Source organism: Malaclemys terrapin, chromosome 4 (genome assembly GCF_027887155.1).
Source record: "Malaclemys terrapin pileata isolate rMalTer1 chromosome 4, rMalTer1.hap1, whole genome shotgun sequence".
Lineage (NCBI taxonomy): Eukaryota > Metazoa > Chordata > Testudines > Emydidae > Malaclemys > Malaclemys terrapin.
This window is the reverse complement of record NC_071508.1, coordinates 37,945,183-37,966,425: the sequence shown is the minus strand read 5'-3', so window position 1 is coordinate 37,966,425 and position 21,243 is coordinate 37,945,183. Positions and strand designations below refer to the sequence as shown.

Sequence of the window (21,243 nt, the reverse complement as noted above, 5' to 3'; positions counted from 1 at the left end):
CGCTGGTGAGTGCTGGGGGGTGGTTCCCTCCAAGCCAGCCCCCCCCCGACATGGAGGCCTGGGGCCAGCCCCCCCCACAGAGCCCTGGGGCACCCCCCCACACTCCCCACAGCGTAGGGCCCCAGAATAGCTAGGGATGGTCCTGCTAAAGGCAGACATGATAGCCGTCTTCAGATACATGAAAGCCTGCCATAAAAAATGGAGCAAAGTTGTTCTCTCTTGCCGCGGAGGGCAGAACAAGAAGCAGTGGGTTCATACTATAGCATAGCAGATTTAGATTAAATCTCAGGAAAAACTTCCTAACTGTAAGAACAGCAGGACACTGAAACAGACTGCCTAAGGAGGTTGTGGAAGCTCCTTCACTGGAGGTTTTCAAAAGGAGGCTCCATAGCCATCTGTCTTGGATGGTTTAGACCAGGGTGGGCAAACTTTTTGGCCCGAGTGCCACATCTGGGTATGAAAATTGTATGGCGGGCCATGAATGCTCACGGTTCCCAGCCAATGGGAGAAGCGGGGGCGGCGCTCGGGACAGGAGCAACATGTGGAGCCCCCTGGCTGCCATTACACGTAGGAGCTGGAGGGGGGGACATGCCGCTGCTTCCAGGAGCCGCGCAGAGCAGGGCAAGCCCTGGACCCCGCTCCCCATCCGGAGCTTGAGGGCCAGATTAAAACATCTGAAGGGCCGGATGCGGTCCCCGGGCCATAGTTTGCCCACCCCTGGTTTAGATACAACAAATCCTACATCTTGACAGGGGGTTAGACTAGATGACCTTTGTGGTTCCTTCTAACCTGATGATCCTATGTACCTAAATCAGTGGCTTGGTTATCAGATGCACTGGCTGCCCATCACCTCCTTTGACCTCAGAGGGAACTGTGGGGTGCTCAGTACTTTTGAAAATTGGGGCACTTATTTAGGTTTCTCAGTATGGCTTTAGGAGCCTAGCTTTAGGTACCCTCTTTTGAGCATCTTGTCCAGCTATGTCTGCAATACCAGACATTTCAGAATCCCTGAGAGTAAAAAATCTCTCTCTAAAGCCTTGGCTACACTTGCAAGTTACAGCGCTGTAAAGGCTCCCCCATCACTGTAACTCACTCCCCGTCCACACTGGCAAGGCATTTGCAGCGCTGTATCTCCGTGGTTGCAGCGCTGCATGTACTCCACCTCTCTGAGAGGAATAGTGAGTATTGCGCTGCCGCTGCAGCGCCAGTGTGGCCACCCAATGCGCTGTGAATGGCCTCCAGAATTATTTGGCAGTATCCCACAATGCCTGTTCTAGCCACTCTGGTCATCAGTTCAAACTCTACTGCCCTGGCCTCAGGTAACCAACCATGTGACCGACCCTTTACATTCCCCGGGAATTTAAAAAATCCCCTTCCTGTTTGCTCAGCCCGGCGTGGCATGGAAGGCTATCAGCGAATCTTTCCAGGTGACCATGCCTCCACGTGCCAAGCGAGCCCCAGCATGGAGCAATGGCGAGTTGCTGGATCTCATCAGTGTTTGGGGGGAGGAAGCTGTACAATCCCAGCTGCACTCCAGCTGTAGGAATTACGATACCTTCGGGAAGCTATCAAAGGACATGATGGAAAGGGGCCATGACCGGGACGCCCTGCAGTGCAGGATTAAAGTGAAGGAGCTGCGGAGTGCCTACCGCAAAGCCCGCGACGCAAACGGCCGCTCGGGTGCTCCCCCTGCGACCTGCAGATTCTACAAAGAGCTGGATGTGATACTTGGGGTTAACCCCACCTCCACTCTGAGCACCACCATGGACACTTCAGAGACAGTGTGGCGGGGGGGAGGAGGAAGAGGAGGAGGAGGAGGAAAACGGGAGTGATGGTGGTGGGCCGGATGGAGACACCCTGGAATCCCTTGAGCCATGCAGCCAGGCGCTCTTCTCAAGCCAGGAGGAAGGTAGCCAGTCGCAGCGGCTGGTACTTGGTGGAGGACAAACAGAAGAGCAGGTTCCCGGTAAGCAGTTTTTTTTTTTCGGGAAGGAATTTTTTCGGTGCGGGCTCTTTGGGAGAGGAGGGTTAGGCACGCATGCCTAGATGCAGAATAGTGCATTGATGTGGTTTATCACATCGCAGTAATCAGCCTCGGTAATCTCCTCGAATGTCTCATCCAGAACGTGTGCAATGCGCTTGCGCAGGTTTATCGGGAGAGCCACCGTGGTCCTTGTCCCAGCCAGGCTAACGTGACCGCACCACTGTGCTGCGAGGGGCGGGGGGACCATTGCTGCACACAGGCAAGCTGCATATGGGCAGGGCGGAAGCCGCATTGCAGTAGAAGACCCTCCCTTGCTTCCCAGGTCACCCTCAGCAGCGAGATATTGTCCAGGATGAACTCCTGTGGAAAATGTTGGGACAGTGTTCAGTGTAGGTGCCCCCTGAAGCTGTTGACTCTCCCCAGGGCACAGAAACCCAAAGGACAGTGCAGCCCTGAAACAATCAGTCCCCCTTACTCACCATTTTGAGGCTCACGTGGGATATGTGTGCTCTGTTTCGGATGGAAAAATTATGCTATTGTGTAGACCCTGTGTGTTTTCTACTCCTTAAGTGCGGGGGGAATCATTACTCTGTCTGGTATAAACAATGCAGCCTCTGTTAAATGTTGCATTTTGCCTATACAGCTGCATCAAACTTGAGACCTCAGCCGTCCCTCTTATCGCCTGCTCAGAGACTGCAAAGTCTCAGGAAGAGACTGCGAAAAAGCAAAGAAGACATGCTGCAAGAAGTGATGCGGCAATCTATTAAAGAGAATAAGAAAGCACAGGACTGGAGGGAGAGAGAAAGCAGGATCCGCCAGGAAAATGCAGCGCACCAGCGACAAAGCACCGCGCACCGGCAGCAAAGCACTGATAGGCTCATAAGTATCCTGGAGCGCCAAGCAGATGCTATCCAGGAGCTGGTAGCCATGCAGAAAGAGGAGCAGTACCGCAAACGCAAACGGCACCCCTCCCCCCGCCCTTGTCCCAAAACTCTTTCTGTTGTGCCCCACTGTCACCTCCAACCCACTTTCCCCAACTTCCGTGTTCTTCACGCCACCCACTGCCTCCAACACCAGTATCTTTGCCACCCAGCCCTGAAAACCACGACCCTTACCCTCTGCATTCAACCCCCATCACCATGCAGTATAGCTGTCCTGAAGTGTAGCACTCACTGCACAGAACACCAGACAGGACATACGCGAATCTGTGATTGTAGTGTTCCCCACTCCACCCCCTTGTTTCTTTTCAATAAATAATTTTTTTTTCTTTTCAATAAATGGATTCTTTGGCTTTGAAAACATTCTTTATTATTGCATAAAGTAAAAGACTCCTTAGCCCAGGAAATAAACAGGCACTGCAAATCTGCTTGTCTGCTCAGCAGACACTGATTCCTAAAGGTTGGAACTACTGCACTTCACTCCCGTGCAGGGCACCAGATATCACTGTTGGTTTTCAGCCTCAAATTGCTCCCTCAAGGCATCCCTAATCCTTGCAGCCCCGCGCTGGGCCCCTGTAATAGCTCTGCTCTCTGGCTGTGCAAATTCAGCCTCCAGGTGTCGAACCTCGGAGGTCCATGCCTGAGTGAAGCTTTCACCCTTCCCTTCACAAATATTATGGAGGGCACAGCACGCGGATATAACTGCGGGGATGCTGTTTTCGGCCAAGTCCAGCTTCCCATACAGAGATCGCCAGCGGCCCTTTAAATGGCCAATGGCACACTCCACAGTCATTCGGCACTGGCTCAGCTGTAGTTGAACTGTTCCTTGCTGCTGTCAAGGCTCCCTGTGGAGGGTTTCATGAGCCACGGCATTAACGAGTAAGCGGGATCTCCAAGGATCACAGTGGGCATTTCAACTTCCCCTACCGTGATCTTCCGCTCTGGGAAAAAAGTCCCGGCCTGCATCTTCCTGAACAGCCAAGTGTTCCAAAAGATGCGTGCACCATGCACCTTTCCGGGCCAGCCTGTGTTAATGTCAATGAAACGCCCACGGTGATCCACAAGCGCCTGGAGAACCATAGAGAAATACCCCTTCCGATTAACGTACTCAGATCCTAGGTGGGGTGGTGCCAGAATAGGAATGTGCGTCCCATCTATCGCCACTCCACAGTTAGGGAACCCCATTTGTGCAAAGCCATCCACTATTTCCTGCACGTTACCCAGAGTCACGGTTCTTCTGAGTAGGATGCGATTAATGGCCTTGCAAACTTGCATCAACATGATTCCAACGGTCGACTTTCCCACTCCAAACTGGTTTGTGACCGACTGGTAGCTGTCTGGAGTTGCCAGCTTCCAGATTGCAATAGCCACCCCCTTCTCCACTGGCAGGGCAGCTCTCAATCTTGTGTCCTTGCACTGCAGGGTGGGGGCAAGCTCCTCACACAGTCCCATGAAAGTGGCTTTTCTCATCCGAAAGTTCTGCAGCCACTGCTCGTCATTCCAGACTTCCATGACAATGTGATCCCACCACTCGGTGCTTGTTTCCCGAGCCCAGAAGTGGCGTTCCACGGTGCTGAGCATGTCCGTGAATGCCACAAGCAATTTCGTGTCATACGCGTTACGCGGCTCGATAGCATCGTCAGACTCCTCACCCTCACTCTCACTGTCACTTTGGATAGTTCGACAGCCAAACGTTTCGTGCTGGCGAGATTCATCAGCATACGTCTCAGCAGTTCGGACTCCATTTCCCGGAGACAGATCGCGCTGCACAGAAACCGTTGAAAGATGGCGCCAAAGGTGGACGGAAACAAAGGGATTTCTGGAATGCGAAGCGATGCATCACGGGGCATTGGGACAGGACCCAGAATCCCCCGCACCCACGCCCCCTTCCCACAACCCACGGCGCCAGAATGGGAAAAGGTGCTCTGTGGGATAGCTGCCGATAATGCACCGTTCCCAATAGTGCTGCAATTGCCACAAATGTGGCCACGACAGTGCGCTGGGCAGCTGTCAGTGTGGACAGACTGCAGCGCTTTCCCTACTCAGCTGTACAAAGACAGGTTTAACTCACAGCGCTGTACATCTGCAAGTGTAGCCAAGACCTAAAAGTATCCAACTTATCCGTTTGTAAATCAAAAGCCTGGGGATGCTATTTGCCATGAATGTTATCACCGCAGTAAGTTGCTCCAGGTAGAGACACTTAAGAACAGTACATCTAGATGTGAGTGAGCAGAAAACAGTGCTGCTCTGTACTTCAAGGTGGAGGGAGGAATGCTCAAATTGGCAGGCACCTGAAGATCCTAACACTGGCTAAGGCTGTCTCCTACTAAAAGCTATTTTTAAAGCAGGGGAAAGGACTCAAACCGAAAAATCCCCTATTTTAAAAATGTGCTTGAAAAAGGTGACTGAAAAAATAACCATTTTAGGTGGTGCAGGTAACACTGCCTATAGTTAAGGTTGCCCACAACTTCTCATTTGAAGGACCCTATTTTCTGTTGTTTATAACCTTGCCAAACTGAAACCATTTGGCTGAAGTTTTCCACACTGGGTGTCTGCCTGTGGCTGAACTTTTGGGGGGAAAGTTTCAGAAAAAAAATTCAGCCGTTTCCGAGAACAGGATAAGGAAACAAATATGTTGTCTTGCCCATGCTAATGAATTGGTTGTAGGAATGTTATTTTTAGAAGCGCTAATGTCTCCCGGCTTTGGAGCAGAAACTTGAAATTTGGCAGGGGGGTGGCCTTTGTGACAGAGAAGTGTTTTTTGCTGTTTCCATGAAAAACTACCCAAATTTGTCCAAGAAAAAATTGCCGTTCATACACACTCAATAGAGATGTGTTAGAGTTTGGCTTCTAAATTCTCCAACAAGTCTGTCTGTTCTGAGCATGCACCAACTCCACACAGCTCTTACACACCACTGGACTGTGCATGCAACATCCCAGCGGTGTTGGGACTGAGTCCAGGACTTTCCCTGCAATTGCTCTTTCAGGCTGCTCTGGGGCAGGGCACTAGAACTGAGAGCAGGGACATTGTCCTGTGCTCTCAATGCTCCCCCTGCTGGCATCTAGGTCATGAGGAAAGAGAAGAAGCCGCATGACACAGAATGCAGTAGGGTAAGGAACTTATGGTAGGGAGGACCTGGGTAGAGAGGGGTTGCAGATAATGCTAAGTATTCTGAAAATTCACACCCTAAGGGCCATATTTTTAAAGATATATAGGAGCCTAAAGATACAAATAGGTATCTAGTGGGATTTTCATAGGCACTCGAAAATCCCAGTAGGCACCTATCTGCAGCTTTAGGCACCTAAATACCTTTAAGAATCAGGCCCCTCGCATCACATATCAGTGGACACTGTTGACTTTAATTTCTCTGTGTGTCAGTCTCCCCCTCTATAAAGTGGAGATAATACCAATCCTGCATCTCACAGGGATGTTATGAAAATAAATTAATTAATGTTTAATGAGAGCCATAGAAAAAAACCACAAGGAAATTAATGATTCTGTCCTTAGGGCAAGGTTTGAACAGTGTACATTAAATAAGGCTGAGGGCTATACACTGAATGATGGGAATAAAACAAAATTCACTGACCAACCTGCACTGAATGAGGGAAGAGTCCTGTGGAAAAGAATAGTATGTGATCATGACATTAAAGATTGTATTATAATGGATATGCACAAGGGGCCAAATGAAAGTTGTGCAGGATACCTAAATTCTGATCTTTTCTAAGTTTGTAATGCATAATGTTGTTTTGACATAGGCTTTGGGGGGGGGGTGATGCAATGTAATGTTATATATACAGTTAAAGAAAAAAAAAGGGGTAATCTCATCATTATTAAGATAAACTCCTTTTAAGGGTGTGTTTAGACAGGCCAGTAATATGCTTCTGGGTCTGGATCTGCTAAAGCAAGTTTTAAATGCGAAAAATGAGCTGTAAAAAACAATATTAAATTAGACCTGAGAGAAACTAAGTGCTGCTCTGGCCCTGCACTGCCTGAGGGAGCTTTAGCCAAGCACGTTGTAAGCAGGAAGCCAGAAACGTCAAAGAAAGTGTAAACAACCTGTGCAGATGCGGCTCTAATAACAACTCCCTCTCCCCCTGCTCTGGGGGTGTTTTTTTCCAACATCCCCCCTCTGCCAAGTGTGAATGATTCAAACGAACCCCATTGCAAGAGTGAAATGGTCAAAAAGGAGGAGGTTCTGAGGTACACAGACACAAGAGGCAGCAACTTCATATTAAATTACTAGCTGTTAATTACACAAAAGGAAAACAAAAAACTGCAGTTAAATGAGGCTTCACAACCTGGCATCCAGCCATCCACCTTCAACCTCTCTGTCCCCTTCACTGATGAGAGAAGGAAAACACAGTCTTTACTGGCCCAGGTCTGTCCCCTTCTATCAGGATCTTCATCAGTTTGAACCTCTAGAATAATTATGGCCCTATAGGGAGTGAGTCAACAGTCCCCCTCAGTTCTCCATCTAGGGTGAACAGGTTTCCCACTAGAGGACACGAGGCACCAGTCACTCCAATTTTGTCCAATGGGATAAGACAGGTTCCAAGATGAAGAACACGGCTCTCTATAAATGATCTGAGACACCTACACTGACCCGTGATTGTGCCTCTGGAATGAGCACAATTCCTCCACAAGGCCATGGAGTTGCCCATCAGCCCTGGCTTATTGCTTAACTTAGCAATGGTTTCTCTAGGCAAGGCTCCACTATGAATGATCCAGAGCTACATCAGTTGGATCATTTTGTAGGTTGCAATGGAGGAAGAGGAAGTTCCTTTCCCTCAGGAGACCTAGTGCTGTGGCTTTGTACTTGGACTACTGAGGCCACACCCCAATCAGCACGGGAACTGTTGAGCAACTCCATAACTGGGCTGGAATAAGGGATAAATTGCACCAGTGCAAATGATGCTGACTTTGTGTAAGCAGAGTTTGCAGCGATGGTTGAACTCCCGGTGCTGATAAGTGTCACCATGAAAATATTGGCTGGTCAAGGGGCGGCGGGGAGCGGCAGGTCAAAAATTATCTGAGGGGGTTGGGAGCAGCCATTTGTAAGGACATGGTCAGTGGGAGCTCTGCACCAAGTTACTAATGAGGAGCAGAGCCCTAAGCATAGAAAATGGCACCCATGGATTGTACAGCTACTCTCCATTAGGCCTTTCATAAGGGATCCTCCTTCTCAGACCTGACTCGTATGTGCCGGACTTGAATGCAGACTTCAGTGCAACCATTTTAAAGTGTCAGCAGAAATTCATAGAGACAACCATTGTTCTTACCCTCTGAGTTGGGAGATGGCCTGGGGCAGGTGATGGCAAAAGCATAACTACCAGGTAGCTATGCAGCCCATAGAGCAATAAGATGCAGCCTCTGTAGGCCCTCTTGGTGCAGCCCTTGGCAGGTCCCAATATACACAAGAAACCTGCAAGAAACCTCTGTGCGGGTATAATCTTGGCCCTTGCATCCCTGGTCCAGGAGACTCTAGCACCAACAGCATTGCAGAGAAACTCCTGTGAGAGGCAGACTGGGGTGAGCATATGCCCCACCCTGAGAAAAGGACGTGGATGGTGCTGCTGTACCTGCTTCCCCATTGCTCCCAGAGGTATCACGCCTGCCTCAGACACAAGGGACCAGATCCTGAGCTGCTATAAGTCAGCATAGCTTCACTGAATGCAGTGGAGCTATGTTAACTAACACCAGGTGAGGCTCGGGCTCAACACCTCAAGGAGCTGGTGCGCAGTTCCTTGTGCTCCCACTACGCCACATGGCCAGTGCACAGTCTAGCCCAGAGACGAACGTGGACGCAATCTATGCCAGTTTATACAAATTTACATGCAGCCCTCAGGCTCCTGGCATATTTTCAATGAGCTGGACCCAGTTAAGGTGGCCTTGATACAAGGTTAAGGAATTCTTTGAAATCTAATCCCAGGGAAGCTAGAAGCATATGGGTTTCCAATTTAATTTTATAAAAGCTTTTCTTTAAATTCCCTGGTTAATTCCTGTTAATAGTAAATCAAATAAACTTGATGTGGCATAGAATAGGATACCAAATAAACCCCCCTGAGGCTGTGTCTTAATATAGCTTACTATGGTTTTTAGCAGCTTGCTGATGGAGCTAACAGACCACATGCATTCTTCCTGCCGTAGCAATAGGCAATGGTTTAGACCTTACAAAATTCATGCAGAATGATCTGGGATATGAACAGATCATAAAAATATATTACCTACTGCATCCGGAATGAAGAAGTTGTAGCCAAGAAGACTGTAGTGAAGCACAGAAGGTATAATTCCCTTCAAACCAGCATAACTCCAGTCCGACTGGAGCGGGGTCATTTGAATGAAGAGTGGCAGATGGTTAGATCTAGGAGCAACAACGGCAGATGAACAGCAAACCAGAAAAACACATGTAATGTTTAGTAAGCCAGGCTACCTCAACTCTTTCAGAAAGCATTATCTGCCTCACCCTGTGCTGTGATGTGTGTCATCTGAGTGTGTGCATATGCTGGAGCTAGAACAGATAGTCTGAACGCCTAGGTAGAACTTGGGGTAGTTAGCCCGTCCTGTCATCTGTGCAACCACAGATACACTGCTGGCTGTGTGTCTACCCAAGTTGGAAATTACACCTCCAGTGCTAGTGTAGACATACTCTGAATGCTCATCCCTGCTAGAACAAGACACCTTTTGCCATTTGCTTACATTTTTCAATACCTAGATGACTTCAGTGTATTTTAGCAAGAGTTTATTTGTATGGTGATGTTGGAACAATTAATCTGTCTGGCTTTAGCAAAACATCCTCCTCCCCGCTTTTGTCCTGAAATGACTAGGTTTATTTCTAACTCTGCTCTTTCATTGTGCTGTCCTTGCAAAACTCTTAGTTTAATTTTATGTAAAGCAGGATAACTTCATGTTCCAGTTAGGAATTCTGTTATTTTTTAGGTTAAAATAGACATAGGTCTCACTGCAGGAATTTCATATTCATCTACATTATTGTCAGGTGGTATTAATGTGTTTACTGCCCTGCTATTGGTATCAGCTGGAGCAATTCCTTATTCAATTTTTATTTCAAGTATGGAATAATTCTCTCCAACTTCAGCATCACAAATTGGGATCTAGATTGTGCTGAAGATTAAATCTAAACACATTTTCAAGCAGTCTTCAACCAGTTTATTAATGGCTCTTTTTGTGTGTGGGTGTGGGTGTGGGTACGTTCATAATGTAAGACAAACACAAACACCTTCTTTTCAATCTAGATGTAGTTTCTTTCCGCCATGTTTAGGTATCATGAGTCAAATGCAACAGGCTACTCTTCGAGTGCACAAATGTCCCATACAGATAAAAATCAACAAATGGTCTAATAGAAGTTAAATTCATGGTTAGGTGCCTCTCCCTTGCTGTCTGCCAAAATCACCTAAGTCTTTCATTGTGTTCTTTAAGGTCTCTAGCCCAAATCTGAATTTCATCTATTATAACTTTCATCCCTTGGAACTCCTCACAAGTCTTTACACTTTTTGATATGCTCTGGAACACAAGTAACAACTAAAGGCACACCCGTAAAACACCCAGTGTCTGAAAAGTCACTAATTTAGAACTTGACACAATGCAGGTTCTTCATCTAACACTGAGAATATTTTTTGGTACAAAGTGTTTGGCCCCCATTCTTCAAGTTTTAGTCATATACAGTTCAGGTTTTATGACTTTATTTAAAGCACATGGATTGATATGTATTCTTAATTCATTTGGCTTTCAGTTTACATGTCTAGAGTTAAATCAGTCTGTAAGTTGATCTAAATTTTCAGTAATTACTGTTTTTTCCATACAGTTAAAATTGCACTTGTCAGTATCTATTAGCACAATTTTTTTCCCTTCGTAATTAGACCACTAGAGTAAATTGACTTGTTTCTCTAACTGGAATTTTTCTTTCAGACACCCTGAGTCTTTGAGGCCATTTGAGAAGTCTCTCCAGATACAGCCTATGCTCTGTGTATGTGATTTTATGGTGTTTACAGCAAACATATTTTTAACTAACTTCATGGCTAGATAGGTTTTTAGTCTTCAAACAGATGATACCATCTGTGTTTAACTGTTTGAAAAGATATTATATTATACTGGTTTCTAAAGCAAATTGTAATAGTTATTTGCCTTTATACCAGTATTTTCTGACCTGAATATGAAACAAGCTTTACTTCAATTTTCTGTATCCTTTCCTTACCGACAGTACTAGATATTTAATGGAATAACACTACATTGTACTCTAGTGTCTAGGTTAAAAGGCTACAGTTCTGTCATTAATGCTTAGCTGTATTTGTTAATCTGAAGCAGTAAATTCTGCAGATATTACCAACAAAGAGATCTGAATTAGAGAATTGTTTGCCAAAGAAGGAGACACTAAAGTTTAACTATTTGACATATCTTTGAAAAATTATTTTTTCATTGCTTTCATACCATATTTGACCAAATGCTGGGGAATTCCTTGGCTAATGTTCTTGACCACATCTAATGGAGAGAGATTTTTATTTTTATTTCCTTCATTTCTGGTATTGTCTCTTTACCATGACGACACTGGACTACTTGCTTATCTGTGCCCAGATCACCAAAAGCCATTTCACTCATTTCATTGTCCCAACAAGATGTCTAAAAGGTGGGTTAAATCATCTTTTCCACAGCAGTTTGCCTCACTTGGTCATTTTGCATTCCATATACAAGCCTCTTGGTTATTAAAAGTCACATTATTCCCCAAATTCAAGTTTGAGCTTTAATCATTGAGTTAGTCACTTATAAATTAACTGGTTCATATTGCCCTTGAATATGAATTTTTAAAAACTGAATGTCTCTCAGATGTAATATTTGTCTAGGTTTAAGTAATTCTAAAATCATAGGAATGTAAGGCTGGAAGGGACTTCACAAGGTCATCTAGTCCTTCCCTCTGTGCTGAGGCAACATTAAGTAGACCTAGTCCATCCCTGACAATGTTTGTCTAGCCCATTCTTTAAAACATCCAATGACAATGATTCCACAAATGACTTGGGTAACCTGTTCCAGTGCTTAGCTATCCTTAAAGTTAGAAAGGTTTTCCTAATATCTATATACATCATCTATGCCAAATCCTCTTTATGTCTTCTAGTCCCTCCTTCCATGTAAAAGCATCAGACGTTTGCAATACTGCTGATCCTGACATGCAGAGAAACAGCATGGCTGGCATTTTAGTTGCTTTCTCTGAGATCCCCATCAGTATGAGAAAAATATCAAACTGTTTAAACACTGATGCCATTTCCTTGTGAGGATTCCTTGCAATTCCAATGGGGTTGGAGGAAGTCAGTCCTCCAATTTTGCTTTTATGTATCTCCTGACACCACATAGTATTTAGCAAGCACACAGGAGTCAGATTGGCTAGAGAGAAGGTACAGCACTTTTATAAACTGCATGAGCACTTGCATCAGATGCAGACTGCTCCCAGCTCCTAGAAACATTTGGGCATTTCCAGAACAGCCATTAGCACAGTCACTACTGCAATAGCGCCATAACACCTATCCTTACAATACTCAGCAAAGCCTTCCTCATGGCTTCCTTATTGCTCTGTGTGCCATTACTCAAGGTCTGATCTATTGCCCATTGAAGCCATTGGGAGTCCTTCCATTGACTTAATTGGGAATTAGATTGGGCCCTCAATGCACACTCAGGGGTCACAAGGCTTCTGATAGCATGGTCCCTCTGGTATAGGTCCATAAGATAGTTTGGGTGTTGCTTTTCTGGATGTGCAGTCATGGCCAGATCCTGCAGACTTTACTCAAGCAAAACTCTCTGTGAAGTCAACAGGAATTGTGTGCAAGCTAGGATTAGGGAAAAACTTCAGGATCTGTGCCTATATGCTCTTAGCGCTCTGAAGTGGTGACCTTTGCTTTTAGTAGAACACCATTAACTAGGGGTTCTTAACCTTTATCACACTGTGATCCAGGCCCAACTGGGTAATTTAGATTCCAAGATCTTCAAGGCAGTGATACTGTCTTTTAGGTATCTAAAGAAATGCCGTGAATATAAATGGCACCATAAACAATAAGCAATAGTAATACTACTAACTGACTGATTGGTTCACAGGTGCTCCCAAAAATACTTTCTGGTGATGCTTTCTAAGAGGTGACATGGGATTTGATGCAATGGTTTATGGAGCAGTTCTGGTATCTGAGAACTACTAAATACAAGTGGCTGAGCAAATCTGCATCAGCAGAGGACCTGCTTGTAGGAACAGCTTGTCACCTTACTGCTTTCACTAGCTAGGGGCTACCTTACACTCTTCTGAATAGTCACAGACAGAACCTTCTTTCTGAATCACTGTCAATCCCACAGCTGATTTAGAAATATCTCTTTAACTAAAACATTCAAAAGGAGAGTTACAGCCTTTCTTTTTTAAAAAATGAACCATTTAAAATGATCTTTGTCTCCAATTTCCTGTAAAATCCTCATAAGAAGCTTGAAAATATTTCCCGAACAATTTGTATCCCTTCACCATCTGGTAAATACAAGAGATCCCAATAATAAAAAACAACAAAGCTTTCCACTGTGATAGTGCCTTTAATCAGAGTATCTCAAAGTGTGTTACAAACATTAATTGACTAATTAGGCCTGCTGTGAGATATGTAAAGGCTATTTAGAGATCAGTGCAGGGCTTAATTCATAATGAAAGAGGTGCCAGGGATCAATCAATGATTTACTTTAATAACTTATGTGGCAAGCCCAGAGGTGCCGGGCTATGAAGTGCCAAGCCTAGAGGCAGGGCTGCCCAGAGGATTCAGGGGGCCTGGGGCAAAGCAATTTTGGGGACCCCTTACATAAAAAAAAATTTCAATACTATAGAATACTATATTCTCAGGGGGCCCCTGCGGGGCCCAGGGCAAATTGCCCCACTTGCCCCCCTCTCTGGGTGGCCCTGCCTAAAGCTGCCGGGTCTCAGCCCTGGCAAGCCCTGGCACAAATTAAGCACTGATCTCTGTCCCTGCCACTGAAATACACCCACTTCTGGTAGTGTACAGCAACATTATAGGAGAGAAAGTGAAGAAGACTGTATCCATTTGAAACTACAGGTGATCATTAGGTGCAAAATAATTGCTCAGACTGGACTTTGGCTAAAACACTGGAGTTAATGTCCCTGCTTTGCAAAAGGTGCTGTGGGAGCTTGAATTACCATAAGTGGCAAAGACCTTGGATTTGTGTGTCATCCTGTAAACATGACGCAAAAAAAATAAAAATAAAACAAACATTGATAGGAAGGGAAAGAAAAAAGCCTCCTCACATACTCACCCTGCAGGATTGAAATCAATCGTAATTCAGCACCTAGATGCCTTTGAAGATCTGGGCATGGCTACATATGAGCTGGGAGGTGTGATTCCCAGCTTGGATAGACGTACCTGCGCTAGCTCTGCTTGAGCTAGCGTCTAAAAATACCAGTGTCCCTGGTGGCACAGGCAGATTCTTGGGCTAGCTGCCCTGAGTATAATCCCACCTGACCTCCAGGCACCTGATGGGGCACCTAGCCCGAGCTGCCACACACGCTGCTGCAGACACACTGCTATTTTTAGGTGCTGATTCGAGTAGCACTAGCGCGGGTATGTCTACATGAGCTGGAATCATACCTCCTACAGCACAAACGTAGACGCACTCTCTGCTTGCTTGCATGGCAGAACTGGCAGCTGCCATTAGCTGGCCTGTTTGTTCAGGGGGAGATAAACCAACCACTGCTCTCCTCCATTGAAGCCAATTGCAGATAAGGGGCATGAAGATGAGTTAGTCTGTGTGCTTTAAATTGTGCCACAGGCAGAATCTCTCGTTCCACAATGCCCACCCAAGTTCCCAGGCAGGGTTAAAACAGGGCTCGCGTACAGTTCCCCCTCCTCCTTGGCTGTTTGGACCCTGGCCCAGCTATCCTGCTTGCACTGAAATAGGACCAACAGGGGGCTTTAGATCTCTGTTTTCATTTCACCTTTTGAGCACTTTTCCTGAGACTCACCTTGTGACGGCACTAATTATTGTCGAATTTCCCAGCGTAGCTGCCATTAGTGCAAAAATGCCAATGTATTTATCCCCTTCCAGTTCTCTGGGTGGCTGGATTGCCTGCTCTGCGAACATGTTTCCTTCAGCACCTTCAAAAGTCACGTACTGCGCTCCCAGTCTCTGCCACAAGAGGCTCACCCTGTCCATGTACCAGCTTCTTGCAGCATCATTGGTCACGTTCAGCCGGACAGAAAACTGCCCTTTCCACTTGGTAAGCAGAGGAGTCTGTGATACAGCAAGGGTATTATGAGGCTGGGTTTGAACCATTAGACATTTACTAATTCCAGAGCATCTGCAGTTACACTAGCTAGGATGGAATTGTAAAAGCTCTCAGTCCTCGTGCACCAGGACATAAGCTGATCACTAGGTGAGGTCAGGAAGATGTTCTCTCCCATGATATAATACACCATGTTATTATTTTGCATTATGATTAATTTAGATAGCACTGAGCTTTTATTCTGGATGTATACCGGTTGGGCACCCTTGAAGTGACTTGTGGAAAGCATGACTTGCTGACGTGAGAGAATTGGCAGCACCGTATTGCTGGTGAAAGGCCTGATCCAGTGTGCACCTGAAGTCATGAAGAGTTTTTTTTAACAGGCTTTGGATCAAACCCTAATTGCCTACACTTCTCTCCAGGCTATTGGCAGCAAACCTGAAAATTCCTTTAACTGAAAATCAAGCTTACAATTAAAAAAATCCTTTGTAAATTATGAAATATGTGTCAGTGAATAAATATTGCAAAGAGCATTTTTCATACTTAACTATTTGTTTTATTTTGATTTAAGATATCCCTGTGGAAACTTGAAATCTACTTGCTTACCAGAAAATGATCTGCATTGCTCTGCCATGTAATGGTTCATTATTGTACGGTTTGCCAGGAATATGGAGTTGCATTTGTACTCCACAGTAGGAGAGTGATTGCAATAGCTGCCAGCTCCAGACCTTAGTCCATGAGCTAAAGTGGAAGAGGCTCAAGTTTTTACCACTGATGGCCCAAGAGAGGCTGGCTATAAATATCCTGGTTTTATAATGGCAGGCCTGCAGCTGGGTACCGAGTTATGGGTACTGCCCATTTGTTGTACGGTTGCTTATGAAGACTGGGCTAATGGACTCTCTTCTAATTTAGAACTGAAAGGGGAAAAGGGGGGAAGAGTTATATAGGCTTTTCACAGGAAATGTAGGGAAAGATATAGATAAGACTAATTGGCCCCACATTGACCTAACTGTGCCTGCTTTTAAATCCAGTTACAATGCACATCTTAAAACATTTCATAACTTACTCTCTGTAGTAACATATCCCAGTGTCACAAGTGTCACTGGTCTGAAACTGAGCCTCTATCAAAAGAGATTTAGCTTTTTAATATAGCACACAAAAAATCTGTGTCAGGAGTTATTTTGGTTAACAGACAACTAAAGTGGATAATATTTTTTCAGTGACACATTCTATTAAATAATCCAAGATATGGCTTTATTTAGATTAAATTTTACAGGTCTGAGACTGGATCACTAATATTTAAACACCGTCTAGTGTGGTGTGCTGCATTGATTATCTATTACTGCGGAAAGAGTGTTTAACCAGCCAAGTGTTTCTTACACTTGTTGGCTTCTTCTGAGTTCAGACTCTCTAGATTTAAGTATCAGGGGGTAGCCGTTTGGTCTGTATCTACAAAAACAACAAGGAGTCTGGTGGCACCTTAAAGACTAACAGATTTATTTGGGCATAAGCTTTCGTGGGTATGCCCAAATAAATCTGTTAGTCTTTAAGGTGCCACCAGACTCCTTGTTGTTTTTCTAGATTTAAGTGATTGGATCAGAAAAGCAATATAGGCTTGTACCGGGTGGCTGTCGAATTTCGATTGGAGGCTCAGCCAGTAATTTTCTTTGCCCTCTTGCAGAGACATCAGAAACAGCTGGGAGTTGATGCTTGTATACGGGGACAGAGTTATGGAAAACTTCACAGGTTTAATTAACGAGAAGTCCCTGGTGTGTCTCAGAGCATGCATCTTCCTACTAGCCATGGGCAAGTGCATATGGTCCTGGCGGGAAGGAAGAACAGAGTGCACTATTAGTCAATAATTTGAACACAAGTCATCAGGGTAACTTGAAACTAATGGCCAGAGAATGCAAAGCTTGGCAAGTCAGACTAGTTAACAACCCAGTCTTTATTAGTAGCAGTATCACAGTAGCATGTAGATGCTCCAAATGAGATTGGGAATCCCATTGTGCTGAGGGCTGCACATACACTGAATGAGAGATAAGCTTTGCTCTGAAGAGCTTACAATCAATATAGACAAGATAGAAAGAATAAGGGACTGAATTTACAGTTGGGGAACTGAAGTAAAGACAGATTAAAGGGCAGATGTTCAAAAGAGCTCAGCTCTCACTTAAACCACCTAAATGATTGAGAACTGAGCTGGGAACTGAGCGTTTTTGACAATCCAGCCACTTCATTCAGGTATCTAAACTCTTGAAAATCTGGCCATAAACAACTTGCCCAAGGTCACACAGGGAGTCTACGGCAGAGCTGAGAAGTGAACCCAGCTCTCTGAGTCCCAGTCCAGTACCTGACCCACAAGAAGGTCCTTCCTCTCAAATTAAATAGCCTTCATCATCCCTTAAAAAAAATAACCACAACCCACAAACAATTCAGGAGCACACTAACGGTAAGCCTACACTGCAATGGGAGGTGTGATTATAGCTTGGCTAGACATCCCCACTTTATACTAGCTTAGCACAGCTAAGTGAAGACATGGCAGTGCAGGGTGCCTGATCCCACCCAGAAACCTGGGTAAGTACTTGTGTTCCTAGCCTGCACTGCTGCATCTTCACTGCTATTTTTAGGCGCGTTAGCTAAATAAAAGCTAGCTCAGGTGTACTCTCGCGAATGCAGATCACACCTCCGACTGCAGTGTAGACGTACCCTAAGTGCAAAACAACTTTTATTATTCTTAAGATTAGATTTATACAGAAAAGTACATACAACACTTTGCCCCCTCTTTAATGGTGTGTGGATCATTACGTTACATGCAAATTACTAGAACTAGTCCAAAAATGGTAATGTTTGAAAACTTCAAAATATTTTTCATTTTTCAGGTTTCAAAAAGGATAATGTTTTTGTTTGTTCAATTTTTATTTATTTTTTTTCAAAAATTTTGTCCCGTTCACCCCCCTCTTCTCTCTTTTTTTTTTCCATTTTGCCACTGAAAAAAGGGGGTTGCAGGGAGAGGAGGAAAAAAGGAGAAGCCAAAACTGAAAGTTTTTAGTTTTCATTTTTTTTTCGCCAGAGAAAATTTAGAAAAACCATGAGGTTTTTTGTTTTTGAACAAAGTCGATTTTCCAATGAAAAAAAAAAATTTGAAAACTTTTATCCAGCCCTACTGTTTGCCATAGAGATGGGAGACCCAGCCTCAGATAACATCCGAACCATCTCCGATACTCTCCCATTCCCCTGCACACAACCTTTTCAAAGGTTCAAACGTTCCATTACGTTCTCCCACCAACCAAACCATGCACTGGTCACCACTTCTTGCCTTTGGGGGTGGGGAAACTCTTGGAAGAGGTCGCCCTCTCTGTTCTATCTCCTAAAGTAGCTCTCTGGGGGCATTAGGTTTCTACATCAAAAAATGGCCCATTCCCTGCTCCAGAGTAGCAGAGCTCCATCACCCCTTTTTGCTGGGCTTTCCTAAGCAGTCCCTCAGTTTGCCCTCACCAGCATGACTGCACATACCGCATTGGAAAGTAACATTGTGGAATGTTCGTTGAGAGCAATTAGCCCCTCCCCGAGATGATGTCTTTTCAATCTGTTGAAGAAAGACCTTAATCCTCGCTCCATTTTGGCAGCAGAATCCGCTGCTTTGTAATGCCTCCAGATTGGCAACCTGCATCGGGATAATTAATAAAAAAAAAAAAAAAAAAAGTCTTTCTTGATCTTACCAGATATTTAGTATGTCTAGCATCCCACAGCTGGGCAGAAGGTACATGACACAAGGTCTCTGAAGACAGTGTGTGTACGGGGGTGTGGGAGAGAGTAAAAGGAGGAAATAGTTGGAGAATACAACCCCCTTCCCACCAAAGAGTATATGGTCTAGATCCACTTGGAGCATTACTTTGGGTATTGAGTGCAGAAGAAATGGGAATGTTCCTCCCCAGTCAGGACTGGCTCTAGGTTTTTTGCCGCCCCAAACAAACAAAAAAAGAAAACCCTCCTGGAATGCCGCCCCTGGAACTGTGCAGCCCCAAGCATGTGCTTGGTTTGCTGGTGCCTAGAGCCAGTCCTGTCCCCAGTGAACTGGACTTTTGGATCCTAGCTTTTGAACCAATCAATTAATGGTGATACTACTGCACAGTAGTAGGAATGGAAATGTTTTCATTAAATTTCTTGTTTTACATTCACTGGGAGACTGGATGGCTCAGGGCACTGGGTACAGAGCTTTTCACTCTGGATTGCTGGTGGAAGTCCATCCCAGTTCGATAGAAACCAAGGGTTGCTGCCATTGGATAGTTGTTTGGTGCCTTCTGGAATGGGAAGATTTTTCTCTTACCTTAATATGTCAGTGTTTGGCAGCCTCCTCTCCTGCTCTGAGAGCTGGCTCCCTACTTCCTGGTGGGCAGACGTGATGTTTTGACTGATGCACACCATGTACTGTAGGGGGACCATGGCTATGCTGGAAGGGCTCTCAAGACAGAAGTGCCTATTGCTCTCCACTGAGAGGGAGATGGGGACGTCTGGTGCAACTGTTACTGTCACCCCTTTGGAGACAACAAGAGGAAATATTAAAGTCAGGGAACGTCTGCATTTCTGATACCCTCCCTCTCCTCCTCCCTCCTGCCACCCAAACGCCTCTCTTCTCCCCTCATGAACCCCCAGTTTGCTTCTAAAAATATTCAGGAATCCCCAGAACTTGCCTCATGTTTCCTCCTCTTTTTGTCTGCGGTTGTACAAATGAACATCTGAAAGAAATCACGGGGCTAAAGGGGAACTCTCCGAACTATCCACAGGCTGGAATTTGGTCACTGTGGTGGGACTGGACCATGTCATCTGTACCCAGGGTATACTGCGCCCCAGATTTGCTCACAGCTCCGAAGGAGTTGGGTGATGGAATAAAGTAGTGTAGTCAGCTGTGAGACCAAGGTCATGCAGAGGGCTATGTGCCCGTTTGGGTCACCAGCCATCTCAAGAAGACTGACCCTCCCAGCCAGACCCTGAAATTAATCGCTTCCAGGAGAAGGGGAGTCACAACATCAACATCATCTTCCTAGCCTTGATTAGTTTTCCCTGTATCTGAAAACGCCCGGTGAAGAGTGAAGAGTGCCGAATGCCAGCAATCACTGTCTGGTCTACATAGGGCGACCAGATAGCAAGTGTGAAAAATCAGGACGGGGGTGGGGGTAATAGGAACCCATATTAAAAAAAGCCCCAAATATTGGGACTGTCCCTATAAAATCAGGACATCTGGTCACCCTAGGTTCACAACTGCAGTTACAGGTCCCTACACCACACAAGTCAGAGAGCTGACTAGTTCAAACCTGTTTTTCACTTCAAACATTTAATTTTTCCTTTTCGGGAGACATCTCTGCTTTTTACTATTTTAGACTGTGAGTGCACAGTTGGATGCTTATAGGTGTAGTAGATCCTGTTAAGGGCACACGGAGAGGAACCAGAGAATATTCCCTAAACTTTGCCTTAAAATCAATACAATGTGTAGGGTGAACAGAGGTCCCAATAAAATCGGGACCATCCTGATATTTAGGCGTTTGTCCCGCGTCTTTGGTCGGGACGCAATTTGTTCTGATATTTCGTGGTACACCCTTTTTTTTTTTTTGCTCCGCCAGTGACCCCTGCCCCCGTGTGTCCCGATATTTTCTTCCTCTCATCTGGTCACCTTAACAATGTGTCTGTTACTAATTCTCTCATTGTTTACAGAAAAAGTTGGTAAAACTTTCTTTTATTAAAGTATCTTAGTAAAGTTTATATTTGAGGGGAGAAGAGGAAACAGATTAGCCCAAAGGTGGTGTTAGCCCAGTGGGGACCCTAAAGAGGAATATTTTGGGGGGCCCTCTGCACAACACATAATATAAAGCAAATAGGGGCCCCCTTGAGCTGCTCGGGGCCCTAAGCAATTGTTTAGTCTGTTTATGCCTAGTGCCGGCTCTGGGTTATCCTCTGTACCTAACTGTAGGCAAGGAGGAAAGCATTAATTGGCTTTTGAGAGCATGGCACAGATGTAAACAAATGCTATGGATATGCTAAAATATCCACCCAGATAAATATTGGT

The 21,243-nt window shown here is 45.2% G+C and overlaps 1 protein-coding gene across 1 annotated transcript in view; it reads right to left on the bottom strand.

Moving 5' to 3' along the window:
* LOC128835480 (SITS-binding protein-like) overlaps positions 1 to 21,243 on the bottom strand; it is a 70,895-nt gene that overhangs the window by 30,644 nt on the left and 19,008 nt on the right. The window contains exons 3-7 of the mRNA XM_054024988.1: positions 19,510 to 19,717; positions 18,696 to 18,846; positions 16,804 to 17,004; positions 14,922 to 15,190; positions 9,148 to 9,284 (exon numbers count right to left, since the gene is read on the bottom strand). Coding sequence (XP_053880963.1) covers positions 9,148 to 9,284; positions 14,922 to 15,190; positions 16,804 to 17,004; positions 18,696 to 18,846; positions 19,510 to 19,717 — 966 coding nt within the window. The remainder of the gene's footprint in view (positions 1 to 9,147; positions 9,285 to 14,921; positions 15,191 to 16,803; positions 17,005 to 18,695; positions 18,847 to 19,509; positions 19,718 to 21,243) is intronic.